Genomic DNA, 20,224 nt, shown 5'->3' on the forward strand with positions numbered 1-20,224 from the left:
TGACCTGGGGAGTTCCTCTTTCAGTATCCTATCATTTTGCCTTTTCCTACTGTTCATGGGTTCTCAAGGCAAGAATACTGAAGTGGCTTGCCATTCCCTTCTCCAGTGGACCAGGTTCTGTCAGGCCTCTCCACCATGACCCGCCTGTCTTGGGTTGCCCCACGGGCATGGCTTGGTTTCATTGAGTCAGACAAGGCTGTGGTCCTAGTGTGATTAGATCGACTAGTTTTCTGGGATTATGGTTTCAGTGTGTCTGCCCTCTGATGCCCTCTCGCAACACCCACCATCTTACTTGGGTTTCTCTTACCTTGCCATGGGGTATCTTCACAGCTGCTCCAGCAAAGCACAGCCACTGCTCCTTACCTTGGACGAGGGGTATCTCCTTACTGCCGCCCTTCCTGACCTTCAACATGGGATAGCTCCTCTAGGCCCTCCTGCGGTTGCACAGCCACCGCTCCTTGGGATGCTCCTCCAGGGAGGAGCAAGGTGCCTCGCTAAGAGTAATTTAAGAAATAAGGCGAGATTATGTAAAATATCCCAATACTATCTGTAGAACCTGCCCAAATGTAAATACTTTTTCCATTTTCTTCATGATCATCCTCATCATCACACAGACAAGCATCTAATTAAGCACATTCACTGGAGAAGGTAGTGGCAATCCACTCCCGTACTCTCGCCTGGAGAGCCCCATGGACAGAGGAGCCTGGTGGGCTACAGCCCATGGGGTCGCGGAGTCAGACACGACTCAGTGACAGAGCACAGCACAGCAAAATGCATATCACTAAGGGTTTAACATGCTTTACCTCATATCTAACTTTCCCTCACACTATTGCCAGTTTACAGATGAGGAAACCAAGGCTTTAAACAGTCACATTACCTGGTCAAAGTTGCAGCTGGTAAGTAGGACTTTTAGGACCATGTGACCAAAAATGCATTTATCCAACCACGAGGCTTTATTCTGCTTTCCTTTGAGTCAAGACAGGTTTGACTGACTCATTCCTGAGTTTGAAGTGACTATCCCAGCAAAATGTCATGAGCTCACTTAGAGATTCCTTTGACTGTGGGAATTGCCCCAAGGGAGCTTTTGTGAGAAAGATGAGAGGGAAATGAAGAAATGGGTCAAAGAGAAGGGCAAGAAAGGTCTGCGGTTAAATTTTGTGGCCGTGTGTACACAGGTGAGCCCCGCAGCACGAGAGAGAGGGTGTTTCTACACGGATGGCCCAAGGAAGTAGCTGGTGCTCCTCCTGCACAGAAGCTGCCTGTGGGGCTGGTGCTTAATAATTTAATAAATTTGGGTACTGTCTGCAGTGACGGTCCAGAAATAACTTCTTGCTATAAATTGCATTGGCCGCCCCGATCGCAGCAGGTAGTATCTAAACAACAGGTCCAACGTGCCAAAGCTCCATGACGAAATGGAAGTATGAAAATTGAATGAACTTGCACGCATCTTATAGGTTACTGGTCAGAAGACTCTCTTAGAGCCAAGGGAGCCTCCCTGAAACAAAAGCAAGGTTAATTGCCAGTGCAGATGGGAACAGAAGCCCAACTAGAGAATATGCTCATTGATGTTGATAGGTTTGCTCCGTCCTGTCTTTAGCTGGATGACCTCACTGTTCTTTTCCACAATACTAGTGTGTGAATGTTCCTCTCAATTCCACATGGGTCCACCTTTTGTTAAAAGCACAGAACTTTAACATGCTGTGGGGGAAAACCAAAATAAAGGCAGAACCATGACTATTGAATAAAGGGGCTTCCCTCATGGCTCAGATGCTAAAGAGTCTGCCTGCAATGTGGTGACTTGGGTTTGATCCCTGGGTCAGGAAGATCCCCTGGAGAAGAAAATTGCAACCCACTCCAGTATTCTTCTTGCGTGGAGAATTCCATGGACTGTAGCCCGCCAGGGTCACAAAGAGTCGGACACGACTGAGCGACTAAGCACGTTGAATAAAGACCGAATGGCATTGCATTAATTAAAATGTTTGCAAATAGCTGGAAAGACGAGTCTTTCCCTTTCTTCAGGAAATTTTAACCCATGAAATTAAAATACACAAAAAATCTTTCTAAGTGAACTGATCATTTTGCTTATGAAAGCTTTGGTGTGCATTGGATGGGCCTGTCAGTCACTATAGATTCAAATTCACTTGGGATTCTCCACTGCAAGAATATTGGAGTAGTTTGCCATTTCCTTCCCCAGGGAATCTCCCCAATCCAGGGATCGAAACTGGGTCATCTTCTGCATTGCAGGCAGACTCTTTACCAGCTGAGCCACCAGAGAAGCCCGTATACACACACACACACACACACACACACACACACACATATATATGTATGACTATTACAGTAAAGTTCACACACCAGTGAACCAAGTGTTTATTAAGGTGACGTAATAACCGTAACACCTCGTGACATTTGATTAGTGCTCTTAGATGTTTACTGTTCATTTTAGTTTTATTAGAAATTGTGGATAAGAAAGTATAAAAGATACTGAGGCACAGGACAGTGAACGGACCTTCTGGGGTAGGGAAGCCACGTCTGGGGCAGAACAAGAAACACAGACTCTTCCAGGAACTCTGCTGAGGGCCACCAGTCTGCCTGCCCCTTCAGCATCACCTCTTCTGTCCTTGCCCATGCTCTCCCTGGCTTCTTCTAAGCCTGTGAGACTGAATGGCCCCAGGCAAGGACTCTACGTAGGATTTGGCAAGACCAGCTCCTTCCTTTCCCAAGGCCCTTCACAGGGAGCAGATCACAGCATTTGCTGTATTTCCCACCACCTGACATGTGGGAACCAGGAGAACCGAGGAAACTTCTCATCTTCTTCCATCTATGATACGAAATAGGAAGAAGCTTTCTTCTCCATGGTAATATAATTCTGCTGGCTGGTCTCCACAGGAAGTTCCACTGAAGACCCTGTAGCTTTAAAATATCAAGGCCCAATCATGCTAAGTGGAATCAGTCAGACAGAAAAAAGACCAAAACTATATGAGAGAATTTACACCTGGAAGCATCTAAAAAATACGAGACTAATGACTATACCCCCACAAGAAGCAGACTGGCAGACACGGAGAGCAACTGTTGGTCACCAGTGTGCAGGGGGAGGGCGAGCTTCGGGGTGGGGGAGCTGGGCTGCAGACTGTCGGGTATAGAATAAGCTGCAGGTGTATTGCGCATGAGGAATACAGCCAACACGTTACGGTGACTGTAAGCGGAGTGTAGCCTATAAAAACTGTGGCTCGTATTATATATCTGTGAATTACATGACGGAATTTTATATAATATCAACCATCATTCAATAAAGTAAAGTGATAAGGATACATGAAATTAATTAGTTAGTTAATTAAACTATCAAGGCCCAAGACTTCTCAGTAAAATTGAAAATGTCTTTTTCCTAAAAGTGTGCCATCATATACTATTATAAATGACAGGCTGCTGAAAAGCCCGATGCAAACCTGGTAAAATGCACCTTTCGCCTAGCTCCCATAAGCAGGTTTAAAAGACCAAACAAACAAAAGCACCTAGCAGAGATCAGAAACTGGGAGATTTGAACACCTGAATAAGTAAAAGCCAAGTCTGTGAAGCCTTCCCTTTTAAAGTCTCCCGGGGAGCTGACTGTTCAGATGGGAATTACTGGTGAATGATGCATGCCTCTGAAAAGCTCTTCACGTCTGTGCTCCTCTCTGTCATCCTCTGCTTCAGTCGGAGCCCAAGGGAAACGGCAGTATCAAGAAGAGACTGCCGTCCATCGTGGAAGACGAGGAGGAGGAGGACGAGGGGGAGGAGACAGCCTCCCTGTCCCCCGTCTACACCAGGGCACCCGCCTCTTCTCGCAGCAAGCGGCCTGGAGGCGGTAAGAGCTACCTGGGCTTAAGCCTGAAGCAGCTGGCCTCGGGAACGGTGCCCTTTCACTCACCTATCAGAGTCTCCAGTTCAAACTCCCCCAAAACCAAGCAGGAGATGGATGCCCCAAACTATGGCAGAAGAAAAGAGAACCTGAAATTGCAGCTTTCAACTTGGAACAGTGCTGGACCCCCAGACCTCAGCCCCAGGTAAGAGCTTAGTTCACAGACTCCTTTCCCGGTGGAGGCGGCTGCTTTTGCTCCCCACTGGCACCTGGCTAGAAAACTACTTAGCCTTCTGGACCTTTCTACCATGCAAGTTCCTAGCCTGGAGGCTTCAGCTTTCCTAAATTTTTCTGTGCACTTTTTGACTCTATAGCAAAGTGTGGGCAGAATGAGAATAAATCATATTAGTCATATTCTCAAAAGGGTCCATTAAATGTTCCCAATTCCTTCTCTTCTCCGTTTATTCATTTAGCTCTACCTATTTTTATATACTTGAGCGGGTTGCCGTACCCTCCTCCATGGGATCTTCCCAACGCAGGGACTGAACCCGCGTCTCCTCTGACGTCTGCATTGGCGGGTGGGTTGAGCCAGTCCACCAGTGAGCCACCTGGGAAGCCCCAACCGTGCACACGCTTTTATAGATATATATTTCTACACTGTGATTTTATAATTTATAAATTTCTGATAAAAGTGAAAGAGAGGAAATGAAGCTTATATCATTATCCCCCAATATCTGAAACTTCACCAAAAGTTTCACAGGGCAGTCAGTGGAAATGATAAAGAAAATGAAGTGCTGGTCTTCATTTCCCATAGTATTTGCTTCATTATTGTGGGTAACTGAAGCTTGGTTTTACTTCCAGCCTCTTCATTAGGTAATGTGGGGTGGTTCTATTTTTAACTTAAAACATTCACTTTAGGATCCACTAAAGATGATTGAGACAGCAAAAATTCCTGACTCAGAAAATGTGAAAGGGGTAGTATGGAGCATAGCAGCTAATTTAAAAAGAGACATAAGAAAAAACATATTAAATGACTTCTATTCCCAGATACTCAGCTGGGTGATTTCTCATTTGCTGTTATGGTTTGTCTTTTCAGGAATCTTATAAAGTAGTTCATATTACCTCAGCTATAAACTTATGAGAAGTGTGTTTTGAAAGTTAAATAGTCTGTCTAAAATTTCGAAAATCTGAGTTCTGAAATATAGATTCAACGTCTGTTTTTCTGTTTATAAGGCAAGAGCTCTTTCTGATATACTATATATTGGTTACTCTCTTGAAGAATATAATCTATCCATTTAGAGAAAATAGTAAGGAAAAAATAAGCAAAGCAGGTTTAGTGAAAAGTAGATGGATATTAAATGTTCAGGAATTTAGCTGGAGATGGTAATTTGAAAACTCAGCTTAACTGTTCTTTGTAAAGTTTCTCTAACATGAAAAAATAATAAATTTTAAATAGGGGGAAAATGTAGCAGAGCTGGAAAATAAAGGTTCATGTACACCTGATTCTACACTTATGAAAAAAAAAGTTTTATTTTATATACAGAGAAAGGTTTTGAGAACATGGCACAATGTGAATGGTAGTGCATGACAGGTGCTTTTTTTGATATTTTGATTATATGTTTACATTTTCTACAATAAGTTCATGTTTTTGAAAAAATTATGACTGGATTAGATATTCACCAAGGAAAGAAGATTAGCTACAGTCCTAGTAGTCATTGGCACCCCACTCCAGTGCTCTTGCCTGGAGAATCCCAGGGACAGGGGAGCCTGGTGGGCTGCAGTCCATGGGGTCGCTAAGAGTCGGGCACGACTGAGCATCTTCACTTTCACTTTTCACTTTCATGCATTGGAGAAGGAAATGGCAACCCACTCCAGTGTTCTTGCCTGGAGAATCCCAGGGACGGGGGAGCCTGGTGGGCTGCCGTCCATAGGGTCGCACAGAGTCAGACACGACTGAGGCTACTCAGCAGCAGACGTAGTCATTTAAATACAATTCTTCAGCTGTCACTTTGGAGTTTCATCTAAGTCTAGAGAAAAGTTACCATTAGGTGAAAACTCTCTAATTCTGGATAGAACAGTAAATTAATATGAATTTAGATAAGAGGACTTCTGTAGCTAAGCTTTTGAATCTGAGAATAAATAAGAATCTAAAATCTATAGAAATATGACATGAAATAAAATTGTGAGACACACAAGTACTTCTGAAACTCCCAGTAGCCACGTCTTTGAAAAGTAAGCACACACACGCACACGTGAAATTCTTTACTAATAATTTAACGATATGGTTTATTTGATTTGAGATGCCTCAAATATTAGCATTTCAAATGTAAACAGGATAAAAAATTACTAGTTAAATAACATAATGTTTTTACTAAAATCTTCAAAATCTGGCATGTGTTTTAGACTTACAGCACGGCTCATTTCCACATTTCAGGCACTCAGTGGCTGGATAAGGCTAATGGCTACCACGCTGGTTAGCACAGCTCTGGAGTGTCTAGAATTTAGAAATTTAACACAAGATTTTTTAACTCTTCTAGAAGTAACTGTGACCCATGAACATAAATGCACAACTAGCCAACCCTCATTATCTTACACAGGATTGTTGATGGAATTGAAGATGGAAACAGCAGTGAAGAAAGCCAGACTTTCGACTTTGGCTCTGAACGAATCAGACCAGAGCCCAGAATTTCTCCTCCTCTTGGAGGTAAGCTCTATATTTAGTCTTCTCACAAGGGGTGACATTTCTTTGTTACTTGTAATATTTGGCTCTTCACATCAGGTGGCCAAAATATTGGAGCTTCAGCTTCAGCATCAGTCCTTCCAGTGAATATTCAGGGCTGATTTCCCTTAGGATGGACTGGTTGGATCTCCTTGCAGTCCAAGGCTTTCCAGAGTCTTTTCCAGCACCACAGCTTGAAAGCATCAGTCCTTTGGCGCTCAGCCTTCTTTGGGGTCCGACTCTCCTGAACGCAGGCAACCCCAAATAGTCACGAGGTGTGAGGCCGGCAGCCTTTTGCCAGCTCCCTCCGCCCTTTCCCACCTGGCTCCGATGTCCTTGTGTGAGGCTCTCCTGCTAATGAGTGAGTCCTTCCACGGGCAAAGCCCAGCACAAGAAAGACTTCGGAATGTGCAGTTCTGGGGGTGTGTTGCCCCTTGGTAGAATGCCAGTCTTCTGTCCCAGTCTGCACCTCTTCCGGGCACCGGTCATCTCCGGGGGAGACGGGCGGATGAGACCCCTGGTGCGAAGACGGTGGGTAGGGATGGAGGAGAGGAATGCGGAGGGCAGTCCGCAGTTCTCATGCATTCAGGGAATGGACTTTAACGTGCTGATACCACTCTGCTTGGAGCCAGAGGCACAGACGTTATAGGTCTGGTCAAACAGGTGTGAGCCTTTGCTATGGCAGCTGGTGGCGGTCCCCCCGGGAGTTCTTGCTGGGTCACAGGACGTCACCGTGACCGCCTGCCTGACAGTCCTGGCCCCGCCCCCTTCCACCCTCCTCCGCTCGCTTCCCCAGCGCTCACCCTGACGCTCATCCGTTCAAGCCTCGGGCACTCCTGGCTGTGGCCTGCGTGCCTCTCCTTTCTGTCTGAGACTCTCCTTTCTGCCCCCGCCCTTTCCTGGCCTCATTCCTCTCTTGCCTGCTTTGCTAGCAAAGGCGCTTTCACTCTGTTCTCCACACGAAAAGCGGACTATTCAAAAAAAGTACAAATCTATTCTTACTATTTTATTCCTGTGCTTAAAATCCTGAGATGGACTCCCATTGCCTTTAGTGTGAAATTCAAACTTGTTGCATAATTGCTTTTTGAATGGCTCTTTTCTCTGCTTGGAGAAGGAAATGGCAACCCACTCCAGTATTCTTGCCTGGAGAATCGCCCTAGACCCAAAGCTCCATGAGAGTCAATATGTTTCCTTTATTTCTGTCTCCTCTAGAGGGGGGCTTCCCTGGTAGCTCAGTTGGTAAAGTATCCACCTGCTGTGAAGGGACCCCAGTTTGATTCCTGGGTCGGGAAGATCCCCTGGAGAAGGGACAGGCTACCCACTCCAGTATTCCTGGGTTTCCCTGGTGGCTCGGCTGGTAAAGAATCTGCCTGCAATACAGGTGGCGTGGGTTTGATCCCTGGGTTGGGGAGATCCCTTGGAGAAGGAAAAGGCTGCCTACTCCAGTGTTCTGGTCTGGAGAATTCCATAGACTGTATAGTCCACGGGTTGCAAAGAGTCAGACAGGACTGACTGACTTTCACTTTACTTCACCTCTAAAGGAGGTCTAGCCTGCTGTAAGTGATCTCATATTATTCACTGAATGAAGAGATTAACTTTGCAAATATCTCTGTAAAAGGAACTTTCACCACTCGGCCACTTCAGATTGTTTTGAACAACTTTTTTCCCCCCTCCCACAAACAAATTCTCTATGCTTAGTTGACCAGAATTAGGGTATTAAGATAGCCATATCATGATATTTATACTGACAGATAGTACAGGCATATATGTCTCTATATATCAAATCCTTTCCACTCTAGCAGTGACTCATCTGTGCTTCTGCTCCTAACAAATGTGAATAGATTTGTAAAAGTACGGTAGAGAAAAGGTGGAGATGAGAGAACCAGGGAATGGGGGAAACTACCTTTTCGTGCACAGAGCAGACAGAAATCTGCAGTGGAGAGGAGCACCTTTAATAGAGGCGGGAAGAAAATGCTCTTGTGGACCCAGGAATCAAAATTTGCAAAGGAAAGAGAGGAGGAAAAGAACACTCCTTTTCCGTGGCTTGGAGGACGCTGGCTGTGATATATTTTTTGGCAAACAGTCAAAGAAGGGAACAAGTGCCGCTGGGCCACACGGCAGTGATAGTGTTGAGGAGACGGGGCAGTTGGCCACGGACACACCCAGTTCGTGTGGTCACAGTCCCCGCCATGCTGCATGCCCGGTTCCAAAGAGTCCTTCCGGTGCCGTCCAGAGGCATGCTAGGGAGACAGAACTGACGGTGTGCGCGTCTCAGGAAAGGCTTAGCTACCTTCCTAATGGTTAGCTTCCTACCCTCCTAAAGGTTAGCTCCTTCCCTGTTCCAGTTGCCCCAATCCTCAAATATGAGGCATCTTCCTAAAGGATTCATTCTGTGTGTGTCACTTTCCAGACCCAGAGATTGGAGCTGCTGTCCTCTTTATCAAAGCGGAGGAGACCAGGCAGCAGATAAGCAAACTCAACAGTGAGGTACGGAGCTTTGTCTTTCTCTGGCCAGGCTGGAGTGGTGAGGGGCTAGGAATCCCAGTCACCGGCAGAAGCAGGGTGATAGAATCATGACAAATATGCGCTGTGGCTGCTAGTGGCAAGTGTGGATGGACTCCCACTCAACCTGATGTAAGTATCAGTTACTCAGCTTCTCTCAAGCTCTGCCTTGCCGTGTGTGACGAGGAGACAGCAGTTACACCTACCTTGTGGCCCATTTGTGAAGTTGAATGAGACCATCTAGCTAGATCATTTAACATACAGGAAACATTAAGTGCTAATTTCTCTAATTAATGTCATAAATGTATTGATAGTTGGTTTCATTGGTGCTTTTTCACTTTTTTATATACTTCAATTTTTAACGAGTTAAAGCAAGATCATTCGTCCAGAGATGAATCAAAGTAATGAATCGGAGTAATCCAGTGGCCTGACACTGTCCTCTTCCCTAGTCGGCACCCGCTTTATAACTTTGAGCTCTTTAGCTCTCTAGATCTTACCATCTCTTTGTATAAAGTAAGGTAATTTAAAAGATAATTTTATTGAGGTATATTGTACACCTTATAAAAGGCACTCATTTGAAATGAGTACAATTTAATAATTTTTAGTAGCTTTATTGAGTGATTCAGCCATGCCCATGTGAGTTTTAGAATATTTTTTATCATCCTAACAAGGTCTCCCACACCCATTCATGGTTAATTCCTGTTCCCGTATCCAGTCCTGGGCAACCACTTGTCTGCTTCCTGTTTCTATTAGTTTGTCTTTTCTGGATATTTCATACAAAGGAGAAGGTAATTTCTGAATCACTCTCTCCATTTGGGTGCCCCCCAATATAATTAATTTTTTAAGAAGATTTTGAGACAATGATTTGCATGCAAATACCTTCTCTGGGAAGTGATCTGGGAAGCAAGAGGAAGGAGAAGAGGAATAAGACTGGAAAGAAAGGAAGGCAAGTGAATCGGGGATGTTAATGAGATGAATAACTCTGTAGGCAGTTGGGCTCCAATCTGCTTTGGTGGGGGCACTGAGAGCTTATGTAGGGCAACTCGGAATTGTTCTTCCATGAGACAAGAGAAAAGATGGCTTCTGAGGGATTACCTGCAGGCTTAGCTGCAGGAGAGACTAGAAAGATCCTTCAAATAGGAAAATGCAGGAAGACCCAACTGTTTGTGATGACCTTCAGGGTAGACCTAGGTCAAGTACCCTGAGCAGGCACAAACAGGGTAATAGGACTGAAGTGGTAGATTCTCTGATGAGATCTTGGCAGAAAATGTAGCCAACTGATGATAAGATCTGAGAAAAGTGAAATTCATATAAATGTAACTGGTTTCCAATTTTCTGTAACAATGGAAAACTGGGCATCTTGTCATAACGTGCAGAGGTTTCTGCTCCCCTGTGTTCCATCAGCTCACTGCCCTCTCTCCTGAGTCTGTGCTCTCTGGAGGTGAGATTGTTGCCAACAAGAAGTAAGAGGCCAAAGTGCAGACTGACCAGTTAGGAACAGAAACACTGACTGGATTGGAGCCCCTTTAACTGTAACGGCTTGTCCGTACGCAGGCCACCCAAAAACCTCTTATTGAAAGTACACCGAAAGACCAAAACAAAACCAACTAAACCCTCTGTTGGAGACCTGGACATCAACTTATGTGTGTGCATGTGTGTGCGTGTGTGCCTGTGTGTGCGTGCGTGAGTGTGTATGTGTGTGTGCATGTGTGTGTGTGCGTGCTCGAGTGTGTGTGCACGTGTGTGTTGTGCACATGTGTGTGCATGTGTGTGCGTGTGAGTGTGTGCGTGTGAGTGTGTGCGTGTGTGCGTGCGTGTGTGTGCGTGTGTGTACATGTGTGTGCACGTGTGTGTGCATGTGCGTGCGTGCGTGAGTGTGTGCGTGTGTGCGTGTGTGCATGCACGAGTGTGTGCATGTGTGTACATGTGTGTGCACGTGTGTGCGTGTGTGTGCATGTGCCTGTGTGCGTGCGTGAGTGTTGCGTGTGTGTGCATGTGTGTGCGTGCATGAGTGTGTGTGCACATGTGTGTTGTGCACATGTGTGTGCATGAGTGTGCACGTGCGTGTGTGCGTGTGCATGTGTGTGTGCACGAGTGTGTGCATGTGTACGTGTGTGTGCACACATGTGTGTGCGTGCACGTGTGTGTGTGTGTGTGTTCGGTTTAAGAGCACTTTATTGTTGAGGAGTTTCTTTGATTGGTGGGGTTTTTTTGTTTGTTTGTTTGGACATCAGCTTCTTATGAAACAGTTTCATTTAAGATACTGTCATCAGATAAAATCACCCACCTGAATTATTTTCTCTCACATTTCAGGGGATTATCTAGGGGCTGTAAGAATGGATTGGCCAATATCCTAGCTCAGAGACAGAAGTTAGTGATTAGTTTGGGGAAAAAAATGTGTATCTTCACCTTTTGGAATGTTGATTTTTCCAAGTTACAGATGGAAATCCATACACTATATGCCTTTCCTTGCAGAATCTGAGTCCGTGATAGATGCTTAGAACAGCTAACCGTTTGGAAATAAAACTATTTCCCCTGTGTGATTCTGCGTTCATGACTGCTTTCCTGGTGAGATGACATGAACCATGTTATCCTGTCACACACTGAAGTAAAAAGGGCAAGATAAGTGTCAGCGGTGTGATTAGTCCTTCCCTAAAGAATTAGTTTTTCCTTAGTTGAAAATATCTGATTTCTTCATAGCTGAAGCGTAAGTCAAAAAGACCTCATTTTTCACACATAATTTAATTTGTACATAGTCTTGACCCTTTAGGTATAACATTAAACTCACCAAGACAGACAGGATTAAAATACCAACTGACTTCAAACTGTAAAATTACCCCCTCTAACCACCTGCTTGTCTTTTCCCCATAGTTTCTACAAAGTAATGTTTATATAGCCAAAAAAAAAAAAATTTCGTCTTTCAAAGGCCAAGGCTAATTTTTCCATTTCACCTGCTTCTTGCTATTCACATATGTGATCATTTGATTGCTCTATTCTTTCTTTCTTCTATTCTCTTGGTTAGAAGTAAGCAGGAGAAGAATTAATAATAAATGGTAAGAGGCACTGCATGACAATAACTCTGCAACCCAGAGGGGACCCTCTTAATCTAGGTGAGGCATATTTGACACTGTGTAACCCAGAGGGCTTCGTGCGATGCCCATTCTGATATTTGCTCAGACATTTCAGATATAAAGAAATTGTTCATTGATGTGTAGAGTTCATAATCAACTGACTAAACACAGCACTAAAATAAGGAAAGGAAAACTGTTGCTAATTAACTGACATTCACAGAACTGTTTAGAGAGCTCAGGAGATACAGGACAGCTGCTGGTGTTAGAAGGCTTTTGAAAACATTGCCATTGCTTTGCAGCAGTGAAATGGTGACATGCTAAGAAAATTGTTTAAAAATAACAACAAAATACCGATGGGTGGCAGGGGCCATGTCAGTCGAACGTTCTGCTTCTGAAAAGGTTTGTAGGTCAGGCTCAGAGGGTTTCCTCGTCTCCGAAATCTGGGTGACCCACAAAGACTCCACGGCCAGGCCTCCCAAGAGAAGCTGCGTGCCCACCCAGCAGGAGTGACGCATCAGACACAACAGAGAGAAAGGGGGAAGTCTGGAGCGAGAACGGCTTCCAGATCCCTATCCATGGACTAGCTCTGTGACTTCAGCAAAGTGGTCACCTCCCCTACGTTCAGCTCTGTCGTCTACTAAATATTAATAATACAATCTGTCAGAGAGGAGTGTTGTAAGGACTTCAGACTCTGTGTAAAGCCCCAGACACGGCGTCTTCCTTTAATAAATGGTCAAATGATCTTCCTTCCGCATGCAAGGTCATGCTTCTAGTCAACAAATGTGATTCACGTTAGACCCCCCGCTACCCAACAGTGCCCCATGCAGACTGATAGAATTCGTCAATGCTGATGGAATAAAATGGAATGAATTGAGAAACATACTTGATTATGAAAATTACTGCTTTCACCTGGGATTTCCTTTTTTTATAAAGATGCTCACTATCAAGTTAGTATCAAAAATGATAGGGGAAAAAATACATTTCAATGCATCTTACTTTAGCTAAACAGTTTGAGGTAATGGTGTCACTGACTTACTGTAAAGAACAGTTCCTCCGTAACACTTATAGATTGAAGGGCAAAGAGAGCCAGTATGCCAGTTAATAAAGCTTGACCATTACTTGACATTACATTAAACATATAAACAGCAAAATGATGATAAAACGAGGCAGAAGACAAGCTGCCAGACTTAACAGAAAGACAACTGCAGTCAAACCTTCATTTGCAAAGCGAGAAAATGTGGTGACTTGTTAAATCATCCTTAGCAGAGTGCAGCTTGGCTAGAATGCTCTACTCGCCACTTTTAGTATTTTCCTTATAGGTACATAAGGGAGTCCGTTAATACTGGGCTATTTTAAGGCAACTTGAGCTCTAACTTAATTCAGAAGAATGAAATATATATATGCCTAAATAAAAGAAACTTTATTTTGGGGGGCTCCAAAATCACTGCAGATGGTGACTGCAGCCATGAAATTAAGACACTTGCTCCTTGGAAGAAAAGCTATGACCAACATAGACTGCGTATTAAAAAGCAGAGACATTACTTTGCCAACAAAGGTACATCTAGTCAAAGCTGTGGTTTTTCCAGTGGTCATGTATGGATGTGAGAGTTGGACCATAAAGAAAGCTGAGCATCAAAGAATTGATGCTTCTGAACTGTGGTGTTGGAGAAGACTCTTGAGAGTCCCTTGGACTGCAAGGAGATCCAACCAGTCCATTCTAAAGGAGATCAGTCCTGGGTGTTCATTGGAAGGACTGATGCTGAAGCTGAAACTCCAATACTTTGGCCACCTGATGCGAAGAACTGATTCATTTGAGAAGACCCTGATGCTGGGAAAGATTGAGGGCAGGAGGAGAAGGGGAGGACAGAGGATGAGATGGCTGGATGGCATCACCGACTCAATGGACATGGGTTTGGGTGGACTCCGGGAGTTGGTGATGGACAGCGAGGCCTGGCGTGCTGCAGTCCATGGGGTCCAAAGAGTTGGACACAACTGAGTGACTGAACTGAAACAAAAAAAGTGAGCTTTGTCGAAACAACAATTTATATTGACTTAATTGAGACAGAACTTACTTTTTATTAACTCATAACATCATACTTTTTATTAACTCCAGGTTTGAAACAACTTGATTGAGATATGATTGACATGTCATAGAATTCATCTACTTAAAGTTACAACCTAAGACGTCCCTGGCGGTCTGGGCTTCCCCTGCAGGGAGCACAGGTTGAGTCCCTGGTTGGGGAACTGAGATCCTGCATGCTGTGCAGTGGGGCCTAAATTAATTAAGTGAAGTGTAAAACGCAAGGCCTTTTAGTGTATTCCCAGACTCAGGCATCCATCACCATAATAAATTTCCGAACTTTTCGTTACCCCACAAAGGAAGTTTGCCCACACAGCCAACACCAGCGGCTCCCGGCCCCTCAGCCCCGTGCAGCCGCTGATCCACGCTCCCCGCCTATACACTCACCGACTCTGGACCTCTCGTGTGAATGGAATCGTACAGCATGGCCCCTTGTGACTGGCTCTTTCCGTTGAGCATGTTTTTGCTGTTTTCATCTCACATTGTGGCATACCAGTGCTTCATCCCTTTTTATTGCCAAATAATAGGTTTCATCATGTAGACATTCCACGTTTTATTTATTCATCCATCACTAGACGGGCTTTCGCAGCGTACCCACTCTTTGGCAGGGAGAATAACGCTGCTGTGAGCATCCAGGAAACACTCAGAAAAAGTTTTGTGTGGACTTTAAAAGAAAAGCATTTGCGAAAGGATCTCATTTCTCTCTGTCCGCCCTGGGTGATTTCAACCAGGTACAGATGGTCATCACGGTGTGATGGGTAGTCCACTGAATGTGCTGTTCTATTTTTTTTTTTATTTTTAATTGGAGGATAGTTGCTTTACAACGCTGCGTTGGTTTCTGCCGTACAACGTGATTCAGCCGTAAGTCGTCACACACCCCCTCCTCCGGGGCTGCCTCCCACGCCCCATCTCGCGGCTCAGGCTGAGCTCCTTCCCATCTCCCGGGCTCAGGCTGAGCTCCTTCCCGCCGCCGTCTCTCGCTCGTGCTCCTGTGGGTCCCGGCTGCTCTCGGGTTGCCCCCCCCCACCCCCGCTGTGTCCGTGAGTCCTTTCTCTGCATGCGTCTCAGAGCCTGTCCTGCAAACAGGTTCCTCAGGACCATTTTTCTAGATCCTGTATGTACGCGTTAACATAGGACGGTTTTCTCCCCCGACTTTGTGTGCACGTTTTAATTTCTCTTGAGTAAGGAAGAATTGCTGGTAACTCTGTCTAACGTTTGAGCAGCCGCCAGGCTTCCCCAGAGCAGCAGGCGCCGGTACACTTAGCAGCATATAAAGATTCCAAGTCTCTGGTTGCTCACAACTCTCATTTATCTGATTTTCCTTTATTATGACCATTCTTGTGCGTGTGAGGTGGTACCTCATGTGGTTTTCAGTTGCGTTGCCCTGAGAGCAGATAATGTCGAGCATATTTTCCTGTGCTTACTGGGCATCTGCATGTATGTGGACAACTGCCAGCTTACGACTTCCCTTTCACTCTTCACTTTCGTGCACTGGCGGAGGAAATGGCAGCCCACTCCAGCGTTCTTGCCTGGAGAATCCCAGGGACGGGGGAGCCTGGCGGGCTGCCGTCTACGGGGTCGCACAGAGTCGGACACGCCTGCAGCGACTCAGCAGCAGCAGCAGGTTACGTCCTCTGCCCGTTTTGAAACTGGTTTCTCTGTTCATTACTGAGTTGGGGTGTGCTCTATATATTCTAGATAACAGGTTATGATGCACAGTTTTCTCCCATTCTCCAAGTTGTCCTCTCATTTTCTTAATGTGTCTCTACAAAGCACAAAGTATTAATTTTGGTGATATCCATTTTACCTGGTTTTTTTTCTGTGATTTTGAGGTAACATCTAAGAAACCATTGCCTATTCCAGGGTCATGAAGATTCATTCCTCTCTTTCCTTCCAGGAGTTTTATAGTGTGAGCTCTTGCATTTAGGTCTTTGATCTGTTTTGAACTAATTTGTGTGTGTGTGTCTGTCTGTCTGACTCTTTCTGACCCTGTGGACTGTAGCCCTCCAGGCTCCTCTGTCCATGGGATTCTCCAGGCAAGAATACTGGAGTGGGTTGCCATTTCTTTCTCCATATGGTTGATGAATGGGCTGAATTTTATTTAATTTTTTGTGTGTGGATGTTCAGTTATCACATCACCATTTGTAAACAAAAAAACACTGTTTTCCCCCATTGAATCATCTTAGCATACCTATGAGACACTTGCCATTGATATTAGGGTTTATTTCTGGAGTCTCAATTCTATTCTATTGATCTATATGTCTATCCATATCTTTTTACATTTCTTTCAACAGTATTTTAATTTTTCCACAGTAGTTCTTAGTGTACAAATATCCTTGGTTAATGTATTCCTGAATTCTATTATTTTTGATGCTGTTGTTAACAAAATTGCTTTCTTAACTTACTTTTGGGTTGTTCACTCACACTGCACAGAAACGCACCTGATTTTTCCATGCCCATCTTGCATCATCCAACTTTACCAAGCTTTTTAAATAGTTCTAATAATTTAAGGGTGGATTTTATGGAAAATTTTTATTTAAGATCATGCCTTCTAGAAATAGAGATGCTTTTATTTCTTCCTTCCCAATTTAAATACCTTATATTAACTTTTCTTCCCTAATTGCCTTGCCTAGAACTTCCAGTACAGCACTGAATAGAAATGGAAAGAAATATCCCTATCTCCTGCCTTCGCTTGGGAAGCAACTCTTTCGGTTTGTCACCATTGAATATGACGTTCAGTTCAGTTCAGTTCAGTCGCTCAGTCGTGTCCGACTCTTTGCAACCCCATGAATCGCAGCACGCCAGGCCTCCCTGTCCATCACCATCTCCCGGAGTTCACTCAGACTCACGTCCATCGAGTCCGTGATGCCATCCAGCCATCTCACCCTCTGTCATCCCCTTCTCCTCCTGCCCCCAATCCCTCCCAGCATCAGAGTCTTTTCCAATGAGTCAACGCTTCGCATGGGGTGGCCGAAGTACTAGAGTTTCAGCTTCAGCATCAGTCCTTCCAATGAACACCCAGGACTGATCTCCATTAGGATGGACTGGTTGGATCTCCTTGCAGTCCAAGGGACTCTCAAGAGTCTTCTCCAACACCACAGTTCAAAAGCATCAATTCTTCGGTGCTCAGCCTTCTTCACAGTCCAACTCTCACATCCATACATGACCACAGGGAAAACCATAGCCTTGACTAGACGGACCTTAGTCAGCAAAGTAATGTCTCTGCTTTTGAATATGCTATCTAGGTTGGTCATAACTTTTCTTCCAGGGAGTAAGCGTCTTTTAATTTCATGGCTGAAATCACCATCTGCAGTGATTTTGGAGCCCCCCAAAATAAAGTCTGATACTGTTTCCCCATCTATTTCCCATGAAGTGATGGGACCGGATGCCATGATCTTCGTTTTCTAAATGTTGAGCTTGAAGCCAACTTTTTCACTCTCCTCTTTCACTTTCATCAAGAGGCTTTTTAGTTCCTCTTCACTTTCTGCCATAAGGGTGGTGTCATCCACATATCTGAGGTTATTGACATTTCTCCCGGCAATCTTGATTCCATCTTGTGCTTCTTCCAGTCCAGTGTTTCTCATGATGTACTCTGCATAGAAGTTAAATAAGCAAGGTGACAATATACAGCCTTGACGTACTCCTTTTCCTATTTGGAACCAGTTTGTTGTTCCATGTCCAGTTCTAACTGTTGCTTCTTGACCTTCATACAGATTCCTCAAGAGGCAGGTTAGGTGGTCTGGTATTCCCTTCTCTTTCAGAATTTTCCACAGTTTATTGTGATCCACACAGTCAAAGGCTTTGGCATAGTCAATAAAGAAGAAATAGATGTAACTGCTGGTTTTTTATTAGCTCCCTTTTTCATGTTGAAGAAACACCTTTGTGTTCCTGATACCTTTATCACATTGCTAAATTTTGTCAAATGCCTTTTCTTGCATCTATTGGATAGTAATGTGTTTGTTTGGTTTTGTTCCTTATTCTACTGAGATGGGGGAGAAGGAAATGGCAGCCCACTCCAGTGTTCTTGCCCGGAGAATCCCAGGGACAGAGGAGCCTGGAGGGCTGCTGTCTATGGGATCTCACAGAGTCAGACATGACTGAAGTGACTTAGCATGCATGCATGCATTGAAGAAGTAAATGGCAACCCACTCCAATATTCTTGCCCGGAGAATCCCAGGGACAGAGGAGCCTCGTGGGCTGCCATCTGTGGGGTCGCAGAGAGTCAGACACAACTGAAGCGACTTAGCAGCAGCAGCCACTGAGATGGTGTATTACATTAATTAATGGTTTGGGGATGCTGAACTAACCTTGCATTCCTAAAGTAAATCCCTCTAGCCACCGTGTAGAATCCCTTTTGCATATTTCTGGATTCAATTTGCCAGTATTTCGCTGAGAATGTTTGCCATCTACACTCGTAAAATATTTGTCTGCAGTTTTCTGTTTTCTGTGATATCTTTGTCTGGTTTTTGTGTCAGGGTAATGTTGGTCTCACAGAACAGGTTGGGAAATATTCCCACCTCTTCTATGTTTACGGAGTTCGTGAAGAATTTCTATTAATCTTGAAGATTTGGTGTAATTCACCAGTGACGCCATCTGACCCTGCGCTCTTCTTTGTGGAGAGTGTTTTGATTCCTAGTTTAACCACTTTACTTCTATCTCCATTTAGATACTCTATTCCTTCTTGAGTTAGTTTTGGTACTCTGTGTCCTAAAATTTGTCTAATTCACCTGAATTGTCTACTTTGTTGGCCTGTGATGGTCGAAGCTGTCCCTTATGACTCTTTTCATCTCCGTAGTGTTGGTGGTAGTGTCTCCTCTTTCATCCCTGAGTTCGGTCATTTCAGTCATCTCCGTTTTTATCTAGATGAAGCTCTGTCAATTTTGTTGATATTTTTTTAAATAACAGCTTTTGCTTTTGATCATTTTTCTTCATTTCTGTTCTCTATTTTTATTGTTTTCTGCTCTCATCCTTGTTATTTCCTTCTTTCTGCTTTCTTTGAATTTAGTTTGTTCTTTTTCCAGGGCCTTTAGGTGGAAGTTGGTGTTAGATCTTTCTTATTTTTTGATAGGCATTACTATAAATTTATCCCTAAGCACTGCCTAACTATATCCCATAAACTTTAGTATATTCTCGTTTTCATTTGTATCATTATTTTTAAATTTCTCCTGTGATTTATTATTTTTTTTGAACTACTTGTTATTTAGTAATGTGTGATTTAATGTCCATGTACTTGAGAATTCTCTACTTTTCTTTATTAGTAATTTCTTATTTCATTCTAACTGGAGAAGACACTTTCTATGATTTTAATCCTATTAAATATATTTAGGTTTCTTTAATAACATAGCATATGGTCTTACCTGGAGAATATTCTGTTTCTGCTTGAGAAGACTGTGTATTATACTATTACTGGGTGAATATTCTACAGATATCTGTTAGGCCTATGACTATAGGTCTAGTATGTTCAAGTTTTCCATTTCTTTATTGATCTAATTGTTCTATTTATTATTAAAAGTTAGGTACTGTAATCTGCAGCTGTTATTACTATTTCTTCCTTCAATTCTGATTTTTTTGCTTCATGTGTTTAATACTCTGCTGTTAGAAATATATATATTTATAATTTTTATAATTTTCTGTAAAGCTGACCACCTGTCTTACAAAACATTTCTTCTTTATCTCTAATAAAAAATTTTAATCTGTTTTATCTGACATTAATATAGCTTTTCCAGCTTTCTTGTGGTTGTTGTTTGTATGATATTTTTTTCATCCATCTACTTTCAACCTACTTATATCTTTGAATCTAATGTGTGTCTTCTGTTGACAGCTTATACATGAATCTTGATTTTTATTCAGTCTATAAATATTTACATTTCGATTAGATGGCTTAATTCACTCATATTTAATATTCTATATATAGTTTGATTTGGCCTTCCGAGGTGGCTCAGTGGTGAAGAATCCACCTGCCAATGCAGGTAGACCCAAGAGATGTGGGTTAGATCCCTGGGTCAGGAAAGATC

The 20,224-nt window shown here is 43.6% G+C and overlaps 1 protein-coding gene across 1 annotated transcript in view; it reads left to right on the forward strand.

Annotated features, from left to right (window-relative positions):
• The window catches only part of KCNH8 (potassium voltage-gated channel subfamily H member 8), a 462,629-nt gene that overhangs the window by 412,138 nt on the left and 30,267 nt on the right, over window positions 1–20,224 (forward strand). Inside the window, exons 13-15 of the mRNA XM_069582447.1 lie at window positions 3,694–4,043; window positions 6,436–6,542; window positions 8,968–9,044. Coding sequence (XP_069438548.1) covers window positions 3,694–4,043; window positions 6,436–6,542; window positions 8,968–9,044 — 534 coding nt within the window. The remainder of the gene's footprint in view (window positions 1–3,693; window positions 4,044–6,435; window positions 6,543–8,967; window positions 9,045–20,224) is intronic.

The sequence above is a fragment of the Ovis canadensis genome, chromosome 1 (assembly GCF_042477335.2).
Source record: "Ovis canadensis isolate MfBH-ARS-UI-01 breed Bighorn chromosome 1, ARS-UI_OviCan_v2, whole genome shotgun sequence".
Classification (NCBI taxonomy): Eukaryota; Metazoa; Chordata; class Mammalia; order Artiodactyla; family Bovidae; genus Ovis; species Ovis canadensis.